The 24,537-nt window shown below is 38.2% G+C and overlaps 1 protein-coding gene across 1 annotated transcript in view; it reads left to right on the forward strand.

Annotated features, from left to right (window-relative positions):
• The window catches only part of cdkal1 (CDK5 regulatory subunit associated protein 1-like 1), a 257,115-nt gene that overhangs the window by 196,887 nt on the left and 35,691 nt on the right, over positions 1-24,537 (forward strand). Inside the window, exon 12 of the mRNA XM_006795862.3 lies at positions 4,688-4,750. Within this exon, the coding sequence (XP_006795925.1) occupies positions 4,688-4,750 (63 nt within the window). The remainder of the gene's footprint in view (positions 1-4,687; positions 4,751-24,537) is intronic.

The following is a 24,537-nucleotide window of genomic DNA, read 5'->3' on the forward strand; positions in this document are numbered from 1 at the left end:
GTATATATCTGGGTGGGACAGTGGTGTGGAAAGCCTCACAGCAAAAGTCCTGGGCTCAGATCCACTGGCTGGTGCATTTCTGAGTGGCTTTTTCAAAGCCATACATTAACTGGCAATTGTAAACTGGCTGTAGGTGTGAATGTCTATGTGTTAGCCCTGTGATAGTCTGGTGACCCCGCCTTTTGCCTTATGACAGCTGGGATAGACTCCAGCCCTCGCACAACACTGATTTGACTGAGAGGAAGAGGATGGATGAATGATGATTGCTTAACTGAGATAGTGGGTAAGAAAATGTTAGTTTAGTGACCTCTGTGAGAGAGGAAGGTCATAAACCCCACTGTGACCACTCTGTGATGCTTTAGGAGGTGTAAATCCTTCACAACTCTGCGGTTGATGCCTCAGGTTCTTTGACTATAGATATAATGACGCTCGAGCTCTATATCATTAACATCTGTTTGCCATTAGGGAACGACAAGTGGGCGCATATTGGTGGCCAGAAGCAATTTAAGTATTGGCAAGATCATTGTTACCTTGCCCCACAACACACAATCATTTTGGCATGCTGGAATAATACCAGTATGGGTTTCATAGACACACACGTGCAATTACACACAATTCTACTGCCTTGCGTCACAGAGTCATGCAATCGATATTTTTTGTGAATTGGCAAACTATGCGCAGGGCCTCACTGAATTGCAATATATACACAAAATACTCATTAAAAACAGCTTCTGCTTGTCATGTACAGAGCTGGCACAAAAAACCATACATATAAAATCAGTCACTCAATCAGCAATAAACCATTTAGAATCCCGTTATTAGTTTTATGTTTTAAGTCGGCGAAACTAGCAGTTGTTTCCTGGTCTTAATATTGAATCTTTTCAGATGGTGTCATTAATGATCACAAAATCAGAGCGTGATCAGATCAACTCTTTATGAGCTTTGTGCTGCTACTTGTTTATTAGATAAGATAATTGTATTTTTTATGATGGCTTTGATATTGTTTACTTGTGTCGCCACTGCTCCTGCGTTGGAAGTTGGCTACGTTCATGTAATGTCACTTCTGGTTTTATGAAGCATCCGTCTCTGGGGACAACAACAGATGGATGTCATGATAACAACCATTGTTCATCATCACCCGGCTGACAGGTCCACACGCTCACGGATTGGCTTTGCATTGCTGGGTTGTCACTAACAGCGACATCGACAGCATGCAAAATTAACTTCGAACATGGACCCAAACACACGCAGTTGCACACACACATATCTGTGTACAGAGGAAAAAGTCATACATGTCATGCAGAGCGTTTGGACAACTTGATAACATTAAAGATGTCATGGGATCATTTTTAGGCGATGACTATTTGGACAGATGTCACTTTTAAACAAACTAAAGTGTGATGTTTGGTTTGTTTAAATCAGACTCTGGTTTGTTTTTCCCTTTGGTGTGGTTTGTTTGTACAAATATGAACATGATAATTGCAGTGGTCTAGGTCCGGTTCACAAACAAACTCCAGAGCAGTTTGTCACAGACCAGTTTAATGTCAGACTATATTTTTATGGACCGGCCTTTAAAGTGTTGCGGATAAATATAACAAAATAAAATGAAACGACCAAGACAAAATTGTGATTTTTATTTTTTTTCTTGGTAAATATAATAATAAACGCAAATTTAGCATGTAATTGTCTAACTTTATTAGCAGCGTCCTTCTGATATGCACCAACAACACTGAGAGTAACATCCTCCTCTCTGTCCCTTATTTTCTCTGGTCACTATGGTAAAGCGTAAATATTTCTTTCAAAATAAGACACACAACTACAACACAGGAAAAGAGCCAGGGAAACAGAGTTAATGATAAAAACGTAGAAAACCATAAATTTCACACCCGAGCCTCAACTCTCGCGGCCCGGTACCAAACGACTTGCTGACCAGACCGGGGTTGGGGACCGCTGATGTAAATGATATTATGTGTTTACAGATCATCCGCAGTCTATTTGAGTTTTAGTCTACACATCTTTACCTCCAGACTATAAACTAATGCATGTGGTTAGACTTTTACTGCTATAGCTAAGAGTGTAGTTCTTATTCTAGGACCCACAGACAGAGCAGTTGTGGGATAATGAGAGCATTCAGCTTTCTTTAGCAGCTTTCCACAATAGTCGGGAGGTTTAAAGGAATTTTGTAGCTCCTATCTTAAAGGTTAGGAACAGGTAAGTTGACTTGAGAATATTACAAAGCTGTAGGATTTCAAATAATGAGCTGAGGTTTCCACCTCTTCCCGATCTGGTGCGACACTGGGACACTTTTTTCACGAGTTTTTATCTTTTAACAGCTTTTTTTAGGCTCACATTATCTCTTTTTGTCTTCTGTTTGTCTGTTTTTATGTTGATCTTTGAATCCCTTATATTCATACCGTTGTCCATATGAGTGTACAGCTTTTGTTTTTTGTGTTAGTCAGTGTGTGCCTTTGAGCTGGCACGTTGTTGTTGTTTGTTGTGTTGGTGCGTTGTGTGTATGTGTGCTGCTCCTGAAAAGAACCAAATTCTGCTGAGTATTCATTGGGGCTTGATAAATCCTTACCTGGAGTTAAAGCTGTCTTAGTCGCACTCTCTCACACAAGAACACCATGGAGCATCAATGAATACAGAGTGATGGTAAAAGTTATGAAGGGATGATAAGAAGGGGGAGAAAGGTGTTGAGGAACAATGATGAGATCGCTGCTCAGAGCCGAGGTGCTCAAGGCAAAAGGAGAGAGTGCAAGAAATTATCAAGAGACATACTTACGTGGGGGAGAGTGGGCAAGAGAGCGAAGAATGAATGATTAGAATGAGTTTTCCCCCTCTGGAAAAACAGAACAGGAGGAGGAGGGGCATTGAGGGGTCTGTGGAAAGGCAAAGAAAATGAGAGAAAAGAGGATTTGGGGATTCCAAAGAACCCTTTGGCAGAGGAATAGAGAGGGAATCAGATGAAAACAAGAATGTGAGGATGGCAGTGGGACGGGGCCAATGATTACAGGATTGTATGGATCAGAAGAGGCTTGAGTGAACAGACAATGAGTAAAAGATGGGTAACATATGGAAACAGAAGAAAGCGAATAGATGGGAGGAATGGAGAAAAGAGCTACGAGCTATGAGAGGAGCAGTGGCAGAGAACAACAGAAAAGGTCCAAACTGGCCAAAACACAACATTTCTGTTCATACACCACATTTTTTATTGTATTATTGTTATTATTTTCTTAATTTGGTCTAATTTTTCTCTTATCTGTGGACTTTAGCAGAGGCTGCATGGCATGCTTCTGAAACTTGACTACACCATGTTGTAAATATGGTTAGTTGAATGTTGTGCTTGGTTAGTCAGCAGAGATTTTTCCTCCTCTACGTTGAAAGATCAAGCTGTCTTTGCCAGTCTGGAATTAGCCTGTTTGTCCAGCTGTGCAATAGCGGAACAACAGGTTTTCTGTTCAGCATGTACGGCTCATGCTTAAGGACATTCAACTCAACCCTGCACATTCTAACACTCAAAAAGACAGAGACCCGAGGGGGGGAGAGCAGGAGGGAGAATAGCTATGAATGCATACTCCCTTTAGGTACAGTACCATTTTCATATGCCCTTTCCCTTTAGCCATACATGGCCTAATCAGTGAGCTAATTAGCACTTTCTGTAGCTGCATCAGCCTCATGTAACTCATTGCATTAACAACTGCCACAGATCAAACCGCCACGTCTCACGCTTGTGCATCTCATTATACAGTAAGTACACGAAGGCCAGACTTTAACTAGAAATGAAATGAAGCATTTTCTGCCACAGATGGTGTACAGATAAATACATTCCAACTGTCCGTTCATTATTAATAGGAATTCATTGTGGGCATACTTATAAGCCTTGGCTTTTTTCCATCCATTTGAAGTAATCCAGTTAATATCAGTGGAGCTGTAATGTATGTCCATATCTGTATAATATCTCTATGATCATTATCAGAAATACAGAGGACAAGGAAATGCAAATAAGATGTATCACACATCCAAAGAAATGTTTTACAAACAACACAAATAAAGGACAAGAAAATTCAGGCTGTGAATCAGAAATCTTGTTTCCATTGTTCTGTCTTTTTGTAGGTTTTTTACCTTACAATATAAAGCACCTTGAGGCAACAGTTCTTGTGTTTTGGCGCTATATAAATAAACCTGAACTGAGTTGTCATTTTAAAGTTCTATTGTTAGTCTTGTAGTAAGAGAGTAATCATGTCTTTTTAACTACGTAGATGGAGCTACAGTTAAATCAAAGTGGTTAATTAGCACCAAAGGTTTGAATGTGTTACTGCCACTGTTTCAGCAAAGCTAGCCACAGTCACGATGAGCGGTTAGCCTCTGCTGTTGTTGATCGGTTGATCTTGAAAAGAGTCACTTTTAGATGTTTATTAATAATCGTACCTGAATTACGTGACAGACGTATGTAACAATGTTTAAGATCAAAAACTGACATCTTTCAAGGTCAAAAATCTTCCCGTGGGTTTGCACTTCAAAAAATATGATCACCCCCTCATCCAGCGTCAAACTCGATACTGCACCTCTTCAAGTCTCCATCCAGATTGTCATTAAAAAACATAACGTCATTTATTAGTGAGATTATTTGTTTTGTGTTGTGTAAGTGATTCTTAAACATTTCTCTTTTTTTTTCTGTCTGCAGAAGAAGCAAAGAACTAAAGAGCTGTCGCAGGTCTTCCACTCTTACAACCCTTATGACCATAAGGTAAGATCTTTCACTGTTTGTCCCTGAATAACTTTCCTCGCCAGCGTGAATTGCAGCATTTCTTTTTCAACAGTGTATATTGCTTTATCTGCTCATTTAATGTATCTCAACGAGCCGAGCGTTGAGCTTTCAGTGTCATTCGCCTCTAGACCGCAAGGTTAGTTGTTGTAGGTCACCATCGCTGCCTTGTATTCAAGGCTGTGATGAATTTGTTGTCTCTCCAAGATCTATGGCTCTTGTTAGAAATGTAGTGAATGAGGACGGCTCAAGTGTTTGTTCCTGATTGCATCGTGAGAGCGAGCGTGTTTGAGAGAGTGAAGTCTGATATAAAGCTAATCATCTCTGTCCATGTGTGGATCCTCCTGTATTTATCTCCGTCTGGGTTCATACGAAGTGCGATCAAAAAGTCATGAACTGCACTTATAAGAAGAAAAAGCCTTACGTGATATAAAATTCTCTTGGATACTTGAGGACATTCGACTAGAAGTCATTGTTGATGGGCTATTGCTGGGGGACAAATTCACAATGTGCTACTGGATGAGTGTCGGCAAGAGTTGAGGCTTTTTTCACTCTTAAAACTGTTGTTTGTTGTCTGAGCCACAGCTGTACAGCCAATAGTTGTTCATCACACAACATCACAGAAACTCTTACTACACTTACTGCTCTGTGTCATGTGACCTTGGCTTTGTGCTGTTAGCACGGAAAAGAAAATTAAATGTTATCAGATTGACATTACACAGCAGAACAAAAATGACACTATTCAGGCACATTTATGATTTTCATTCATATATAAAGCCGTGTTCTGAAAGGGTCAAACCCATGAACTCTAATAACCATCTCCCATCATGAACGAGATCAGTTATATCCAGCTATGTAGCAACACTTAAGCTTAGCTTTTTAGTTGTAACAAAGTATTTTTTTTATGTGTTAAGCAGTAATTTTAAAGATTTGGGAGAGATCACGTTTTTACTGGTGTAGACACACACCTTTGCAGATGCACACAACCTCAGAAAGACATTCAGAAAAATTAGTAGAAAAGAGAATTTTTAGCAAAAGCAGAGAGGGTGAATAAGGAGAAGAGGAGAATGCCATTCAATTTTATAAACGTGTTTTTATCTCAATCAGACATGGTTCATAAGCAGGCTCTATCCTTAAGTATGATTCTCACAGGGATTGAGAAACCAGATGTATGCCACTTGGCGTGGTAAGCTGCGGCATCTTGTAAATATCTTTTTACTTTTTTCATTTTCATGTTTTCCTTCTGTTTGTTGAACATGCTGATAAAGTTAACTTTATTGAAGAAGTTAAATTCTTACTACTGCATGAAGCCTCATTAAACCCTGGTCCACTTTTGGATAAATCTTTGAATTTAATAACAGGAAATTTAATAACAGGACGCTACACATAAAGAATATCTCTTTCTGAAATTGCCTTGGAAATAAAACCCTTATCGTAAAGCTTATGGCTATATTCTTTTCAGCTCCACATGCTGTCATCTTTTATGAAAATTCAAAGTATACATGGATGTTGATTTATGAAAGAATGAATTAAGGATTAATTAAGCTGTTGAGATAATACAGCACATTTGACACCATATATCAGACATAATCTGAGGTTGGTTGTGATATTTTTTTATTTTTATTTTGCACATTACATTGTGTTTGTTTATACTGTAGAGCACATTTGTAGCACTTCTTAGTGATCTAGAGTGGGATCATGTGTAGTCTATTTGTACACATTTGTCTTACGTCCACTGAAATCTTAAAGTTCAACTTAACGATTTATTGGTCAAAAATTGTCAAAAAGCCTTAAAACTTAAAACTATGATTCTTACAAGTGTGCTGCATATTGTCAACGTACAGAAGGTACTGTATAAGTATTTAAAATATCATGTCACATTTGACCTATGACCTCTCCTTCAAAGATGAATAGACTGAGCTGAAGGTTCAATTCAGTTTTATTTATATAGCGCCAAATCACAACAACAGTCGCCTCAAGGCGCTTTTTTTGTAAGGTAGACCCTACAATGATACATACAGAGAAAACCCCAGCAATCATATGACCCCCTATGAGGAAGCACTCTGGCGACAGTGGGAAGGAAAAACTCCCTTTTAAAAGGAAGAAACCTCCGGCAGAACCAGGCTCAGGGAGGGGCGGGGCCATCTGCTGCGACCGGTTGATTCAATGCAGAGAGATCTATTAACTCATAGTGAGTGAGAAAGGTGACTGAATAAGAATTACTCAATGCATCATGGGAATCCCCAAGCAGCCTACGCCTATTGCAGCATAACTAAGGGAGGATTCAGGGTCACCTGATCCAGCCCTAACTATATGCTTTAGCAAGAAGGAAAGTTTGAAGCCTAATTTTAAAAGTAGAGATAGTGTCTGTCTCCCGAATTCAAATTGGAAGCTGGTTCCACAGAAGAGGGGCCTGAAAACTGAAGGCTCGTCTCCAATTCTACCTTTAAATACTGTAGGAACAACAAGTAGGCCTGCAGTGCGAGAGCAAAGTGCTCTAATAGGGTGATATGGTACTACAAGGTTGTTAAGATAAGATTGGGCCTGATTATCTATTATTAACGTTAAAGTGATAGTAATGATATTTAGAGCATTGCTTGTATTGACAACATATTCATAACAGTTTGAATACATGTACAGTGTACCTGAATAAGTATAATCATTTTTGGAAAAGAGAACTTAAAAGATTAAATGAATGCTTACACGTACTTTAGCCACATAAATAAAAAATAATTGTACTCAAAATTCTCTCAGGTACGTTAAAAATGGTTTTGATGGGGGAAATGTGTAAAAGGCTGCACTTTAAGCTTGTTTTCACTGCACCTCAAATGTCTTATTCCCTTAAAAGTAAAGGTGAAGGTTTTCCTTTAGATTTACAAAAAATATTCCAGCTTGAGTGTTTTTAACACTCTACAAATCAGCTCATGGTATATAAATGTTACCGTTGGTCTTGTTCCTTTTGTGGAGATGTGCCAATAGATCCCTTTAGATTAAAAATCTGGATGGCCGTGAGATGTGATTTAATGATAGCAAATGTAATGTCAAGCATGCATTCTCCCACAGCAGGCAGAGTTTTTCCTGTCCTTGCCCGTGTTCGTATACTGTGTAAATGTTGAAGCAAATCAGCGTGTATTAAGCCCATATAGCCCTTAGACAAAAATAAATGAAGGCTGATAATGTCCCTCATTTTCCATGATTCCCTTGGGTGTCTGCTAGCTCAGCTTATGGTTTATTTAAGGATATCATGTGTTTACTAACACATCCTATGTCTGTGCGTCTCCGTGCGTGTTTGTGCGCGAGGCTGAGGGAGAGATAACGAGCGAGTCAGCGTTTAGATTTAGAGAGAGGGGAGAAATAGTCGTTTCTGAAGCCATTATTGTTTTTATGCATCTGCCTGTTGTGATGAAAAGGTCATTAATAAAGACTGAGTTGGGGAGAGGGTTGTGAGTTAGTCGAGGCTTTATTGTAGCTTCAGGGTACCAACCCGATGAAACAATGTTTTTAAATGAACTAATTGTTGTTTTTGTACAGAGCTTGTGTCTTAATCTGTCTTCAATAATTCTGAATGACAAACTGAGTAAGTGGCTCGCTAAAATAAAAACCATAAAAGGTTTTTAGAAAACATAGGTGTTTTCTTTTTGTTTTCACTTTGACATTACAAGTTAAACTATTGCAGTCTGTGCACGGTAAATGGTGTTAAACACCCCCCCGATATCTGCCTCTAGAGAAAATTATGTTAATATAAATATAAATAATCACCTAGTTTAAAAAATATAAATGTATGAATATATATAAGTCATAGTGAGCGATTGGAGAGCTCCACTTTCAAACAGTTAGTATACATTACTTATAGACAATTGCACTGTTCTGTTGTATTTATGTTTAAAAGACTTTCTTGTGTCGTGTGTGTGTGTGTGTGTGTGTGTGTGTGTGTGTGTGTGTGTGTTTACAATGATTAATGTGAGGTATCCCTTAGCCAGATGGTGCTGAACAAGGCCCATCCATCAGCAATGAAAAGAGCAGTGGGCAGAAAGCTGGCAGAGCACTTTGTCTGGGGCCAGTGCCCCCATCGGACACACTCACATACAGACTCTCTTAGGCTTTGACAGTGTAACCTATTAAGCCGTGTTGGATCCTTGTGTTATTGTTTTGGGGTTTTTCTTCTTTTTTTGCAGGATTGCAGGTTCTTGTTTGTTTTTGTTTTTTGTTGTTTTTTACTGCCTTCAACTTAAAAAAAAATCAAAACAAACAAACTTCTAGGGTGGAGGCTTGTTTCTGTTTTTTTATATCAATGCCAAACTTCTTTTCTCTAGCATGCAGTAGAGGGGCAGTATACTACTGTAGGGTTTTCGAATGCAGAGACTTTTACTAAAAGATATAAATGCTGAGCTTTTCAAAAGTAAGGACAGGAAGATATTCTGTGAATGGTGACACCAAAACTGTGCTTTGGTCTGGTGGTTGATATTTGAAATTCTTTGTGGAAATTTCTCCCCAATCAGCTTTTTCCAGCCAGATGTTGACATTCTGATTGGACGTTACACTCATGTTAAAATTGTCACTCTGTGGTGACACACAGAGAATCCTGTGAATGAAATGAGAGGATGATACAGAGAAATGACAGACTAATTATAGACAGACTTGTAAGAGAAATAATAACATATCTCTTTGTGTAATTGTCTGAGGAACAAACACCAATATGACCTCCACTATTAACCAATAAGTATCTTTTACAGTGAAAACAATTTAAAACCTGTTCATAGCTTGAGTTATTAAGATACTTGGAGTTTTTCTTATGCGTATCGCATAGTCAGTGGTGATGCACAGTAATACTAGCATCCTTGCTATTGTTTGCCAAGAACAACTAAGTTATATTTCCCTGTATAAATATGTAGTTAAAGGGTGTAATTGCACTTTTCTCATTCAGACTTTGCTGCATCACCGTGTCATCACTTGCAAAGTTTTGCTCCCTGAAGGATTTGCCCTTCCAGGTTGAGGTTGTGGAGTCCCCATCATGATTAGGTCATTGTCAGCAATGTGTGCGTCCACACATTCAGCTGACTCGAGTTAACAAAGCACCTCCCTCTTCTCCCCCACGCACTGTCACAGTCTCCTGAGAACACACACACACAGACAGACACACATACACTCTCCATGCTGTGTTCATAGGCCTGAATGACAGGGGTGACAGTTTTCCCCGCGGCAAGAGAGGAGGGACAAGCTGTCAATATGGTCCGGTGCACCTGCCCAGCCTCATAAGAAACACACACAAAGGGAGCGAAACAGAAATAGGGAATATAGTAATAAAAAGGGAGTTAGACACGGCTGAATAATAGGCTCATAATGAAGGCCCAAACAGGGAATAAAGGCATGTGTAGAAAATAAAACACTTAATTACACATTAATAAACTCCCCCTTTGGATATTCTGAACTACTGCTTTGTTTAGGAGTTTACAGAGTTATCTATCATTGGGAAATAAAAGGAAAAATTCTAATTAGTCTAGCAGCTCTCTACAAAACTGGCCTTTTTTTTCCCCGCCTGTTACTAAACCAAACAATTAGCATTTTCTTTTTTTCCTCTTTTGCCATTTTTAATTGCCGTTATTTTCTTTAAAATGAGTTTTTAAGCTGCTGTTGTTTTGCATTGTTGTGAAATGTTAACCTCTATCTTTGTTAAACTTGACTTTGGCTTGCCTTGCTTTTGTTTTTTTCTTTTCCTGTTAATTAACTGACTATTCAGGACAAGACAAGGAGGAAGTGGAGAAATGAGACACTAGTACTGGTTATGGTAATTTATTTTCTTGCCATGTTCGCTTAACTTGTCTATTCATCCATCGGTTTTTGCTTTTCTGTGAAAGACCCGTTTTACTCTGTGCGGCTTTTTTTTTAAGTACTTAGACTTTTTTGTTACTAGCATACAAAAGCAGTTGATTCTGTTTCATTTAGTTTCATGTTGATAAATTAAACTCTTTTCCAACTGATTTACTATTTATGATGATAATTATTAATTTCCATTGGCATGGCTTGCAGTGTCCAAGCCTGAAGCTGTCACATCATGAGTGTGGCCTGGAGCATACTTACTCACTGGGTTACACATCAGGGCTCACACTTTCAATGCAAAGTTTTACTGTTACATGTTGTAGATTGTACTTTTGGGCAGTGGATCAGACTGACTGTTCAACTTTGTCACACTTCTTGATGCTTTTCTGTAGTAATTCAAGTAATGGATGCTTAGCACCCTGGCAGTTACCCGCTGAACATAAAAATAAAATCTTTGTGACAAACCTGAGGGGGCTTTAGGTAGGCTAAGGCAGCGGTCCCCAACCCCCGGTCCATGAGTCGTTTGGTACTGGGCCACAAGAGTTAACACTTGTGTGTGAAATGTATGGTTTTCAGGGTTTTTATTGTTATTTTTAAAATCGTGTTTATCGTTAACTCTGTTTTTTCCCATGTGTTATGAATAAATCTTGTTTTTGGTACTGGTTTTATTTTGTTGTACTTATCCGCGGCACCTTAAAGGCTGGTCTGTGAAAATATTGTTGGACATAAACTGGTCCGTGGCGGAAAAATGGTTGTGGACCGCTGGGCTAAGGTACATAACATATTAGGTCTGTATGATGTGATGAAAATCTCTGAGGGGAGATGGCTTAATATCAAATCAGCAATCTGGAAGTTTTTGCTTGTTTGGCTGTGCAGTGGCAGTAATCCTGCCTCACTGGCTCAGTTTCTGACTACCCTTGTTTAAACAGGGTACCTGTAAATTTGTTGGCCTTTCAAAATAAAATTCCCTCAGTTGACCAAAATGACAATTTCCCACCTGTTTCTCGATATTTATCTAGCTTTATTTTGGATGATTGACATTTTGCTCCCAATACTTCCTGCAGCCTCCATTATATATACTGAATAAATATCTTCATTACAAAGACATTGAATTCAGTCCCTTTGCTACAAGTGTATAAAATCACGTACTTTGCATGAAGTGTGCCTTTAAAAACAACTGTGAAAAAATTGGTTTTTCTTTTTTTTCACTGAATTTGAGCATGGTACTGTAATAGGATGTCATCATTGCAACAGCTCAGTTTGTGAAATTTCTTCCATGGTAGACATTTCACAATCAACTGGGAGTTGTATTATTGTAAAGTGGAGTTGTATCAAAAGGAGCAGAGTATGAAAAGTTACAGAGCGGGGTCGCTGAGTGCTGAGGTACAAAGTTGCCAACACTCTGTTCCTCACAGGAAGAATCCAATGAATCCAAACTAGGGCTGTTTGCTATAACGATATATATCGGATGACGATATGAAAACTATCGTTTCATTTTACGCTATCGTTTGTTTTGTGGTGTCGCAAAATAAACTGTTTACGGCAATATTTTTTCATCGTTTTGATGGTCACTGTAGTGGCTATATTAATTTCTTAAAGTTCTCTCTTTCTCTTATATTTAATATAACCACACTACAGACAGACAAGCGCCTGTTTTTATGCGTTGTGGTTAGCAACAACGACGGTAACACCATCGCGTGTCCGCTTGTTTATGTTCCACATAAACCTTTCACAATAAAGCTCAAGATCCTGTTGAGACTTTTCAAAATAAACGGAATCACGTGAACGAGCAGATTATTTACGGATGAGAAGTAAAAAAAAGCCGGCAGGTGCTAAAAAATAAACCTTAGACTAACGTTAGAACAGGCTTTTCCCCACAGCACGCCGTGTAATAAATACTCACAAAGAAAACGGCGGCTGTTATAACTTAAGTCTAAAAATGTATCGTTTCATGCATCGGTTAGAACACTTGACTCCAGGTACATGACACACAGTAGGAAACACTTCCCGCAGGTCGAGCTGAACGAGATTCACAGAATTTACAGAAAATGTTACATTTTTGTGATTTATATCGTTATCGGGACAATAGATGTCTTATATCGGGATATGAGATTTTGGTCATATCGCACAGCCCTAATCCAAACCTCACCTTGAAATCCTGTCATGTTCCATCTAAGCCACTAACTAAAGCAAAGATGGATAATTGTTAGCACAGAGACCAAGATACCTGGATCTCATGCTGTACGAATTTTATGTGTGTTTTAAGGTTATTTAATGCACTTCTCCCACTTAAATCCCAGCTTATCACAGTACTGCACAGTCAGAGTCGCATACACTTCATCAGAACATCGGAAAAACTCGGCCCTTCTCTATAATTAATTCTCTTTGCCTGTATACATTGCATACTGCACAAGCGCTTTTGTTAGCCACTTTATCTTCTAGTTTCACAGGCCTTTGGAAAGCTTATCTTCCATTGTAAATTGAATGTTAACACAGTTTGAAATCTTGCATTTGCTTATTGATTCTACTTGGCTTTTATCTTGTCCACTGTATGTTTACAGAGTATCTATTTGTCCAACATAACTAACTTCGGCAGTCGCTATAAGCAGACTGCCACCATAAATGTTTAAATCTTAAAGGTTTTGAATTAGCAGTATGCAAAATGAGTTTTCCTCCTGTGGCTTCAACATGTTCAAAGCGTACCTGTCTTTACAAAACAAAAGGAAAAAGTCAGTTTTGTTACCACATTTTGTCCAAGACAATCTTGATGAAACTAAAATTATCTTAATTCAGTTGAGTTAAGATCGCTTTATTTGGCTTTTTTCTGGGAGAGCGCACCACCCACCATTTCATCTGCAAGAGATCCCTGTTGTTAGTCAGGATACATCTTTAAGCTTTTATTTCAGCCTTTTAAAAATTCCTCTGGTATTTCATTAAAAGTTTACAGTTAACGCTATATTAGCTTTTTTAGTATAACTCCAATAAGATGTGATTATATATTTACACACAGACTCTTGGTCTGCACAAAGTTCTCTCTGTAAAGAAAAAAACCCATCTGTGTTTATCTCATATTGCCTTTTATGCAGCGCCTCAGTGGGCATGCTGCCTCCACTGACCAAATACATAATTTGTATTCAGAACCATCTGAACTCTGAACTGTTTGTTGACAGACATACCTGAATTTGTGTCAAATCTCTTTATTTGCCTGGTCATTAAGTCCTTTGCGTATTGTTTTTGTTTTATCTATTTATTTAATCTATGTTCTTGTAAATTTACTGATAGGGAGAGGTGTTAGCAACATATCTTAGAATAGGAAGATCTTAGAGTACCTGAAGAATAGCGACTTTACGCTCAAGACAACAGTTTTTCCAGTTGGAGTATAGACATGCTGCTCACAAGGCCCTGCAAATGAGCTGTGTGTATAGCACCAAATGTAGGATCACTGCTGTAAAGTCCTTATTCTCATAACTGACTTCCAGAAACTGGGGCACAGTAGGGGGGATAAGTGATACATTAACTGTCTGCAGGCATTGTGTGGGTGTGTGTCTGTGTGTGTCTGTGTAAGCAAGCCAGATTTTTAGAATTTAAATGAAGGCAGTTAAAAATAGTGATGCAAGTCTGCCTTATGTTCTTTGTACGGGTTCGGGTGGCAAGGATTATTCCCAAGTTGTCATATCTGACATGTTTGTGTGACGTATAAAATATTTATTTTTTCGTTTAAAAGTCAGTCAGTAGATTATAACCATGTGAGATTGTTGTTTTCAGAAATTTCCTGTATGTTTGATGGGATCATTCATTAGAGCTCATTTGTGGTTAACCCATGTCATCATGCTGTGGGAGTCTGTACTGTTTTTTGTTTCTTTTTTTTAAACTTGATGCTTCCTTCTACACCCTAATCTTGTTGCCGTTTCTTTTCCTTACTACATATTAACAAATGACTTTCATATTCAGAAACATTTGCTATAAGGATGTAATCAATAAGCAACAGAGAATTAGGGTATTTCCTCTCCTCTCTCACTTCAGAATATTTCAGTGATCGAATGCTAATAATCCAGATTCATGTGTATGCTGTACCATGTAGGTCCAAATATAAAACTGTTGTCACATACCCTGGAGCTGATCCATGTCTCTGTGAGAAATCCCTTTCATTTAATGACAGACAAGGGGTATGATAAATGTTATATGCATACCAACCACATAGTAATCAATTGCTTGATTTTTTCATTTCATGTTAAGGCTCGAGACATTTTGCCACTACAAAAGCTTGCAACTGAAGTTGATTCATTATTGCAGAATTTTGTTTATTTTGGTTGGAATGTTTCAATAGCAGCACATAATTCTGTCCATATTTTGTTGATCATTGCGTTTATAGTACACACTCTTCGTATAGGTCATAACGATGTGGTCAACCCGGCGTCATTAGTCTCGGCTCTTTTGAAACACGCTGGACAGCTTGGGACAATGAAGGAATGAATCAATTAAAGATAAAGGGGAGAAAAGAGCTGGAGCTTCCACATATTGAAGAGGAGAAAACGAGACAAAAAGAACAAAAACACCTCAGAAAGAACAATGGGCTGAATATTTATGGGACTGAACGGAAGAGAAGAAAAACAAAGACAATGTTCAACAGCTTTGACACTTATTCTTGAGGTGGCCCTCGGTTTAATTTTTCTTCATAATATTTGGTGGAGTTGTCTCTCAATGTGTTGCGCATAGATTAGTGTGTTTGCTTGTTGTGCTGAAGGCCTGTTAATTGGGTGTTTGGGGCTAATAAATAGCCGTAATTAACAGGCATGGGCGAGGCAGGGGTGTTAAAGCTTTGGCAACCAGATGCAGGAGAACAATGAACTACAGTATGGTGAAATTCACCTGAAAGTATCACTCATTTAGATTAAAGGAGCATTGACAGAAGCGGCTTTGGAACCAAGAAGGTAGGTTTCTCTGTCACCAGTGAGACATTTGTTGTAGGGCTGCCACGATTAGTCGACTAGTCACGATTACGTCGACTATCAAAATCATCGACAACTGACTTAATCGTCGACAACTGACTTAATAGTCGACGCCTCGTTTGAAGCTTTGTAAGATCACAAAAGACGCAGGAGTAAGTAGTAGGATTTAAGAGTGTAATAACGGACAAAACAGAAGATGGCAGCACAGCATGTACAAGGATGCCAGCTGCCGTTAAACCCAGAGGAAGAAGAAGTAGCTCTGTCCCAGAATTCATAGCGCGGCCCAGCTCAGTTTCCAACAATGGCAGCAGCTAGTTAGTGTTAATATTACTCTTATTATTCTTTCTGGGTCACAAAATAAACATTTAACATATTTTCAGGTGAGAATGTAACTGTGTAAATCTCAAATATCTGCTCAGTTTATCAAGACACCACATATTTCGAAAAGCGCTCCGACATCTGTTACCCACTAGCTCGATAGCTAGCCGGGGGCAAAGCTCACTAGAACCGGTGAGAACCCCGGACTCCGGGCAAATCGTTTTCAAACCCACCGCCGTCTTTCGCTACTCAGGTTAAACATATATAAGTCACTTAGATAACTTAAAAATGTTATTGTTTGGCTTTTTTTTAGTATTTTATTTGTTCCTGAGTAAATCAGTTTGGCTGAGATTAAAGTTATAGTTTTTACACAGCTGAATAAATGTCAAGCAGACAACTGATTATCAGAAGTGTGAGATGCTCGAGAATATACTCCGGTGTCCTGTTATATTTTAGATAGCAAGGAGTTTATTGAACTTCGCCGAAACAATCTGCAAATTTCATTAAAATTTAATAAACTATCATCTTGCCTCTATTTTTAGTTAGCACATACCTTAAACACTTAAAGCTAATGATAGTTATTTAAGAGCAGATGCGTGCTGGTGCAATAAGCTGTACTTTTACGTCCAATGGATGCATGATCTGATTAGTCGACTATCAAAATAATCGTTTGTGGCAGCCCTAATTTGTTGTGATACTAACAGCGATAAATCGGAAGTATTACCTGGTATTGTCACCCCAACGCCTTAACAGTGTCATGTGAATCTTAAATATATATTGCGCTATATGCTGTAGTGTGTGAAAAGTGTAAGGTGGATCACACATTTAATGTATGTTGTTAAAGACGTGTAGTCTCTGTGTTGTAATGACAGTGTGTTGAAAAGCCAAAGGATACTGTGTGTTTGTAGTTTGGCTGAAAACTGATTGCAAACCCCACCTTTGTCATCTTTAGTCATCATTCTGTCATCTTCATTCTGCTCCTGATCTTGTCTTATGTTCTTTGACCTGCACGGTTGCTTGTCTTTTTGTGTATGTTGATATATGAGCCCAGGCTTGTTGAAGTGAGGTATAGTTGTTTGAAGTCCTGCCAGTTCAAGAAAATGAACTTTAAGCCCATTAAAGAGCAGAAAAGCATCAGGGATTTTCTCTTTCTCTCGACTGTATCAGCTATTTATTTTCACCCATGGTTTTATTTCATGCCTGCGAAGAAGCAAATAGAAAGCTGAATGGGAGCAGGTGAGGTTCAAATGCATTTTATTTGTCTATTTTTTTGGGGGGAGGGGGTTTTGTCACACCCTCTCATTTTGTGGGCTTTCAGGGACACGAGTAATAGACCTGAGGTTATTGTGATTTTCATGAAGTAAATAACTGGCCTGTGTCCTGATCTGATTACTTTTAATTGACACTTTAGAAAGCCAAAGGATGCAAGAAGTGGTGTTTCAGAAAGCATACAGCGGCTTGACCTGTGGTGGTTCAGGGTTGAGCTTTATCAACACATTTATTGTATGGCTTTGAGGCATTGTATCACTTGTAGGGTATTAGTCAACCTTGTAAGTATTAATGGTGAAATATATAAACACTTCAGTCTAGAAATGTCACAATACCACAATACCATGTCTTTTCCATTAGCATCACTCTGTTATCACTCTGCGATCAACCTAAATTTGATACCAAACTCACAAAATTCATCAAATGAATGTTTTTCAGTAAATTCATCACAGCACATGTAATAAAAATAATATTTTAAGAATTATATATTCACTTAGATATTGTATTATAGCCGATAAGTTGCAGTCTGATGATGTGGCTGACACTTTGTGTTATTATATATTGAGCTCTTCACAGACACACTTTAACACACTGGAACCCTCGAGCATTGTTGTGTTTGGGTATTTATACATGTGGGTTTTGATACCTAAAATGAAAACAAAAAGCTAGTAAACATAAGGAAACAGCAAGTGAAATGAAAGATTAAGTAAACTAAAATTAGCTTATGCCAACCTCTTTAAATCAAGAGTTAGAACACAACTTTTAACTTGTAAATATGGCATTTTAACATGTTTATGCTATAGACAAACTACATATCATCACATTAATTTGCAGATTTTTATAAACAATGAGATTCAGCTTTAGAATAACCATGTAAATGCTCTATAAACCAATTTGCAACCAGTTATTAAACATTAATGATCATTCATTACTTAACAGGAAGGAACTACATTAAAAAAATGAATTTTGAGGTAAATTACAGTAAATCATCAACTACATTTAAATTAACGATCAACTTACATTTATTAATAATGGTTACTGGAGGTATTATCTGATGTCTAAAGGGGACATTTTCATTCTATAAGCTGCACTTAATTTACATCTTTAGTGATTTAGCATAGATTCAATTTTTGGATCTGTGATATGGTTTTAACTGTTATACATATTTCACTAAAAGAAACAGCTTGAACTAATGTTTCAAGCTGTGTCTCTTTCTTATTTTGGTCTCCTTCTCTACCATTTATCTCTGAGTCAGACAGATTTCTGTCACACCATTAAAATAAGTCTTTTTTTTCTTTTCTTTTTTTTTTATTTGAAAGGAAGGAGCAGTACCCCGAGGGCTTGTCAGCCGACTTGATGACATGAAGCTTCTGTTGAAAGAAAGCAGGGAAGATCAAATGCTTAATGGCCACCTGTGAATATGTGTCTGTGCCTGTTTCCGTTATTAAACACAGACTCTTATTTGAAGTCTTTTCAAGTGATGGATTGAATCTTTAGCACATAATGGAACTTCACTGTGCTTTGCTGGTGGAATCAAAATGAGGAATTTAACTTAAAAAGTAATATAATAAAACAGAAGAACGGAATAGCTACAGCTAAACGCTACAGTGCTATAGTATTCATCATATATACACCATTTGACCCAATCCCTGTATGGGTTTAGCCCCAAAATTGCTTGGGAATATGATATAGGGTGAAAAGCACACACACAAATATATATTCAATACAAACTACAAACCAAGGATAAAGTCAGCAGTTGACACAGACCTGTTAAAAGCACATATGCCGAGAATGGCGACAAATAAAAAGAAAAAAGGGGATGAGACATTAAAAGCAGGGCAGACCCGTTCGAGTCATCTCTTCTGATGCAGAAGTAATGCCAGCCTTGAGCAGAGTCTTTTCCAGGAACTGCAGCATAAACAAATTAAGCACCCCTCTAGCTTTTGTTTTTCTGTGCAAGTAGGGAGATATACTGTATATGCATCGTCTTGAATATGTGCCTTTTTAGCCCATGTGGGCTTCAGTTTTGTGTGTGACTTAGCATGTGTAAGTGATGTTTGTTTTTCTGATATGGCTATAACAGCCTCAGCGGTCTTTCTCGCTCTCTCACTGGGTGTGTGTGTGTGTGTATGCAAATGCCAGATTGTAATAAAATGGTGTATTTTTCATCAGTACAGCACAGGTAGTAGCAATAAGGCCTCAAGCTATGGCTGAGCATTGGCAAAATCAGTGTATTTAATACCCAAGAGGCAAAAACAGGAGATATAGACTATAGCTTAATGCTATGTCCTCTGGGTATCTGTATGATGTATTTTGGTGTTGGTGTTTGAGATTTCAGGAAATCTCATAGGGACACAGGCTATTTTTTACTAACTGTGGTGTAAACTCTTAGCTCTGTTGTTTTATATATATCTTTATTTCTATGAATAGATGGATATAGATCAGCGGCGATTTAAGCCCATTTTCGGGGGTGCTTGTATTAGATATACATGTGGTTTGGTTATTTGCCTTTTGGTTGAAAGTACACTGAGAGAGGACTTTTTCATTAGTGATCTTAATAGTATTTTTTTCATATTAATGTAATTTTTCATCTAATTGTATACAATCTATTTGTGTACGATTGTCAGTCCAAAGAGGGAGAGAGGAAAGAGGGGAATGTGAAGAGAAAGTAAGAACCAGGTAAGAAAACAGAGGGAACAGTGACAGGCAAAACAGAAACTGTTAAACTGACAAAGAAAAAAAAACCTGATTTTACTCACACAATCAGGAAGTTGTGTTCTCCCTATATTAAAGCTGTTATACAGAATCTGCAAAACAAACTGGGTTGAAACATTTTTGACCCTCTTTAACAACATTCCAACATAACATTATCATTGATTGGGGAGATTAAAATTAATGATATATTTTTATGTAGTTCAGCCACAACTCTTCTAAAACCTCAGCCAGTAAGAGGTGGGCCAACTCCCTAGGACCGTCCAGTTGTCTGTATGACTGCCGCAGTACATACATCACATTTGCACACTGTCAGAAAGTGCCAAACAGCCCTGGTGGAGTGAGGAGCTGTAAAGAGAAGCAGATGGTCTGCTTATATTCTAAACATGTTTTAAGCTTGTTTCAAAGATTCTGTACAGCAGCTTAAAATGTTTTCCAAAAGCACACATACACTTCTCAGTGTTTCTCAAACGTTTTACAGTGTGTACCACCTGATAAAATGTCAAGCTCTCCCAAGCACCACTATGAAAGCATGAAACTCATAAATCTTACAATACAAAATTAGTATCTGCAGTAAAGATTTTTTCATACATTTTATACATTCTACCACAGGCAAAGTTGCCTCAATTTTTATAGTTTTTATTAATATTTTGTAATAATTTATTTGTAATAATTTATTCTTTTTTTTTAATGTATCTGTATTATATTATACATACACATTAAAAGTAAATCCCTTCCAAAACAATGCAGTCAGTTTACTTTTTACTCACTATGAGCATCATTCATTATTCCCCCCCAGTAATTAAGGTTAGGATATGTATTTTTTTTATTCCAATCCATCCTTCTTTTGCAGCATTTAAATAACCTTTATCAGATTTGATGGTTTTGTTACAGACTTTTCAAAAAAGTGTTTTGTTTTTCTTTCACAAATGTGGGATTAAATTGTGTTAAAATGTACAAAACAGTGATGTCATGTTTTCAGACGAGGACCCAGGCACAGAGAGACTTGATGAATTTAGGAATCTTATGATTTAAGGGGCAGGGGCAGCATGGTGGTTAGCACTGTTGCCGCACAGCAAGAAGGTCCTGAGTTCAATTCCAACATCAGGCCGGGGTCTTTCTGTGTGGAGTTTGCATGTTCTCCCCATGTTTGCGTGGGTTCCCTCCGGGTACTCCGGCTTCCTCCCACCGTCCAAAGACATGCATCTTGTGGGGATAGGTTAACTGGAAAATCCAAATTGCCATTAGGTGTGAATTTGCGAGCGCAAATGTCCCTGTGTGTTGGCCCTGCGACAGACTGGCGACCTGTCCAGGGTGTTCCCCGCCTCTCACCCTATGACAGCTAGGATAGGCTCCAGCGCCCCCCGCGACCCTGAAAAGTAGAAGCGGAAGTGAATGGATGGATGGATGATTTAATAAAGAAATTTGCAGATAGAGATGGTAAAAATGGTAAAGACAGAGATGGTAAAATTATGATGACTGATAATGGAGAAGAAGACAACAGACGACGAGGACAGGGAGGAACAGGGGTTTAAATGCACCAAGGAGACAGTTATAGAGAACGCGGGACAACTGGAGACATTTAAGGATGCAGGGACTGACAGAGACAGGGAAGAAGTCTCATCGTGACGTGTAAAGTTTATCTTGCCTGGCTGGGCAGCTCTATAGGTGCTCACCCCCCCCAAAGCTCTAATCCTAGAATCACCCCTGATATAGATATATCGAGAGAGAGACAATGTTAACGTTTTAATTTAAAGGTTGTAAAACTGCACTCTGGGGGTTTCATTGGCCTCATCTTGTGTATGATGTTTAGCACGTAGAAAAATGTGAATGCACTGACAAGCAATACACAATCCATATGCTGATGTGTGTCTTAGTTCTTTCATATAACATACACTGTATGTGTCTGTACTTAAGAAAAAGCAAAAAAAAAAAAAAAACGCCGTTGCTGATTGAGGTTTGGTTATTTGTGGGATGTTTTTATGCTGTCGCCCTGGGCAACGTCATGTAATATCACGTACCATGCATTTACATTCATAAAATGTAAATGCACAAATGAATTGCCAGTTTTATAGACATTTTCTGACCAAACATGCATAGAACTGTATTTTTATTTGAACAAATACAGAAGTCGTAGAAATATTTGTGTCCCTTTGTGACTCGTTAAGTTTCTTTGCATTACTATTTAACAGTTTTTTGCTTGATGTGCAGTTCATGTTCAAAACATTACACTGTTTCATCATAGCACAAGCCTTCATGCATGATGTGTGTCATTGAGCGGGGCTTTACAGTAAATATGTAGAAAATTATGCATTATGAGTTTAAGCCTTTTTTAAGGCCTTAGAAAAAGTCAAAAGTCATTCTTTGCAGTAACTGTGCAGCAATGTGCATGAAATGCCTCAGGTCTTTACAAAGGGCAAAGTTGTTTACATATCTAATGCACCATATATGAGTGGATAACCTTTAGTGGCAAGTATGGATTGAACTAACTGTGTGGAGGCCTTATGGAGGGCACCAGCTAGTTTATTAATCTAGTATAGTATGGAGGGTTTTTTTTCTTGCTTTGAGTAAATGTCTATTGAGTATAACTGAGTGTGTGTCCAACAAGTACCGCAGACTTGTACTTGATGCGTAGACTTGGTAAATTATTAAGTCTTATTGAAGTCTGCCATCGGCCAATATGCCAGTTTATCTTGCTTAGATCTTCTTAACACACGAGACTGAAAACAAATCTAAGAACAAGGTCCTAAAGGATCATTTAAAAAGTTGGTTTGTTTTAAAAGACATTATGTTAAGTATTAGCCCGAACCCCAGCAGGCGTATCCCATACAGCCGTGCTTATATCATGGTGTTTGTTCACCGTGACCCCGTTTTATATAACACTATAGTAGTGTTGTTACTGTGTATGTTTTGCGTTTGCACACTTGAAAAGTAACTGACGTCTGTTTTTTTGTCTGTTTCAAATGTGAAAACTTTTTAATTCATGGCTTAAAGCTACTGTAAGTTTCACATTGAGATGGAGAACTGAGATATTTCAATCATTAAAAGATATAACATGTTGACGACTACGCTAAATCTAACACATACAGAAAAGCTGTTAGTAGTTGGATGAAATTTGCCAGTTCTGTAAAAGGTGATAAAATGACAGTTGGCAAGACAAAAACTTTTATTTTATAGTGCGTCCAATATACTTGTGTTCCCTTAAATATAGAAACATAGAAATATTGATTTAACTCTTACAGTAGCTGCTGAGACATGAAAAAACACACACACACACACACAAGCCCGTTCAGCCATCTTAGTGAGGACCTTCATTGACATAATGCCCCTTACCCTGACCTAGGGCTCCTCAATTAATCAAATTTTAATCTAAATTACGATCTGGGCTTTCAAGGATCATTAAGACTGAGCCGATTATTAGCCCCTCCCTCGTGCTTTACTCTCGCGCTGCTCCGTGTGGCAAATCGAGCGCACCTCTCTGCATTTCGAACACGTGTCACAACAATTAAGACTAGAGGACCCGAGGGAAGCTCGGAAAGCTAAGCAGAAGTTATTTGGAGAGGAGAGTGACTGCCGTTGGTTGAAAAGAGAGAGGTAAAAAAAAAAAACTTCAGTGGTGTGGAAACATTATGGGTTCGCGGAGTCAGACGTGGATCAAGTAGACATGGTGTGTAAACTTTGCTACGGTGTCGTAGCTGCACCACAGAGCAACACTGCAAAGTTCACTACACATAGATGTTTACATTTTTCATTTATTTTCTATATTGCAAACATTTGCACTGTTATCAGTATTTGCACACTATTTTATATTATTTTTTGACAATCTTTAAAGTCATTATTCAATACATTGTTATTGTTAAATAAATATCGTCAAATAATCGAGATCTCAATTTCAGTGAAAATAATCGTGATTATCATTTTTGCCATAATCGAGCAGCCCTACCCTGACCATCAAAAATGAATGCCTAACCCTAGCCATAACCTAATTGTAACCCTGACACTAAAACCACATTTTGAGCCTCAAAAAGGCCTTCAAACCTTTAAGTCCAGTGTGTGTGTCCTCACAAGTGACTGTTGGTTCTCACAAGTATAGTAGAATGCAGATTTTGGTCCTCACAAAGATAGCTAGACAGGAACACACACACACATTTCTTCATTTTCAGTAGTTGGTAACCAGCTTGCACAACCCTTCCCATCTTGTATTTCCCTGCTGGATGGTTCACTGGCTCATTTGCTGCTTTGGTGGTCCTTTGTGTGATTCAGCTGGTTTTCCAGTCAGTCTCTTACGCTGCAGTTGAACAGGCTTGTTTCCAGAAATCAAGCTGAAGGCTTCAGAGCAGATCAGGACCTACCGACTACCTCAAGTCTAAGATTAGAGAGTTGGAGTCCCACAATAGGACTCACTAATTCTCTTATTGTTCTATTATCTATTTGTTGCAAAGTGCAAGGCAATTAAAGTGTTACCACCTTTATATAAATAAAAATAATTTCCAGCACTCTGCTTCATTTCACATGCACATGCACATTTATATGCAGATCTTTGTGTAATGTCTGTGCATTTGCATTATGCAAGGGTTGTTTTTTTAACACTTCCTCATACATTTACATCCGTTTTGTGAATATGGGTTTGTGTTAATGAGTACAGTAGCTTCAAGCATCTGCTGAGTGTCAAATTAGTGAAGCCCACCATGCCAAGCATACAGG

Source organism: Neolamprologus brichardi, chromosome 11, assembly GCF_056152115.1.
Source record: "Neolamprologus brichardi isolate AB-2024 chromosome 11, ASM5615211v1, whole genome shotgun sequence".
In the NCBI taxonomy this organism is placed as follows: domain Eukaryota; kingdom Metazoa; phylum Chordata; class Actinopteri; order Cichliformes; family Cichlidae; genus Neolamprologus; species Neolamprologus brichardi.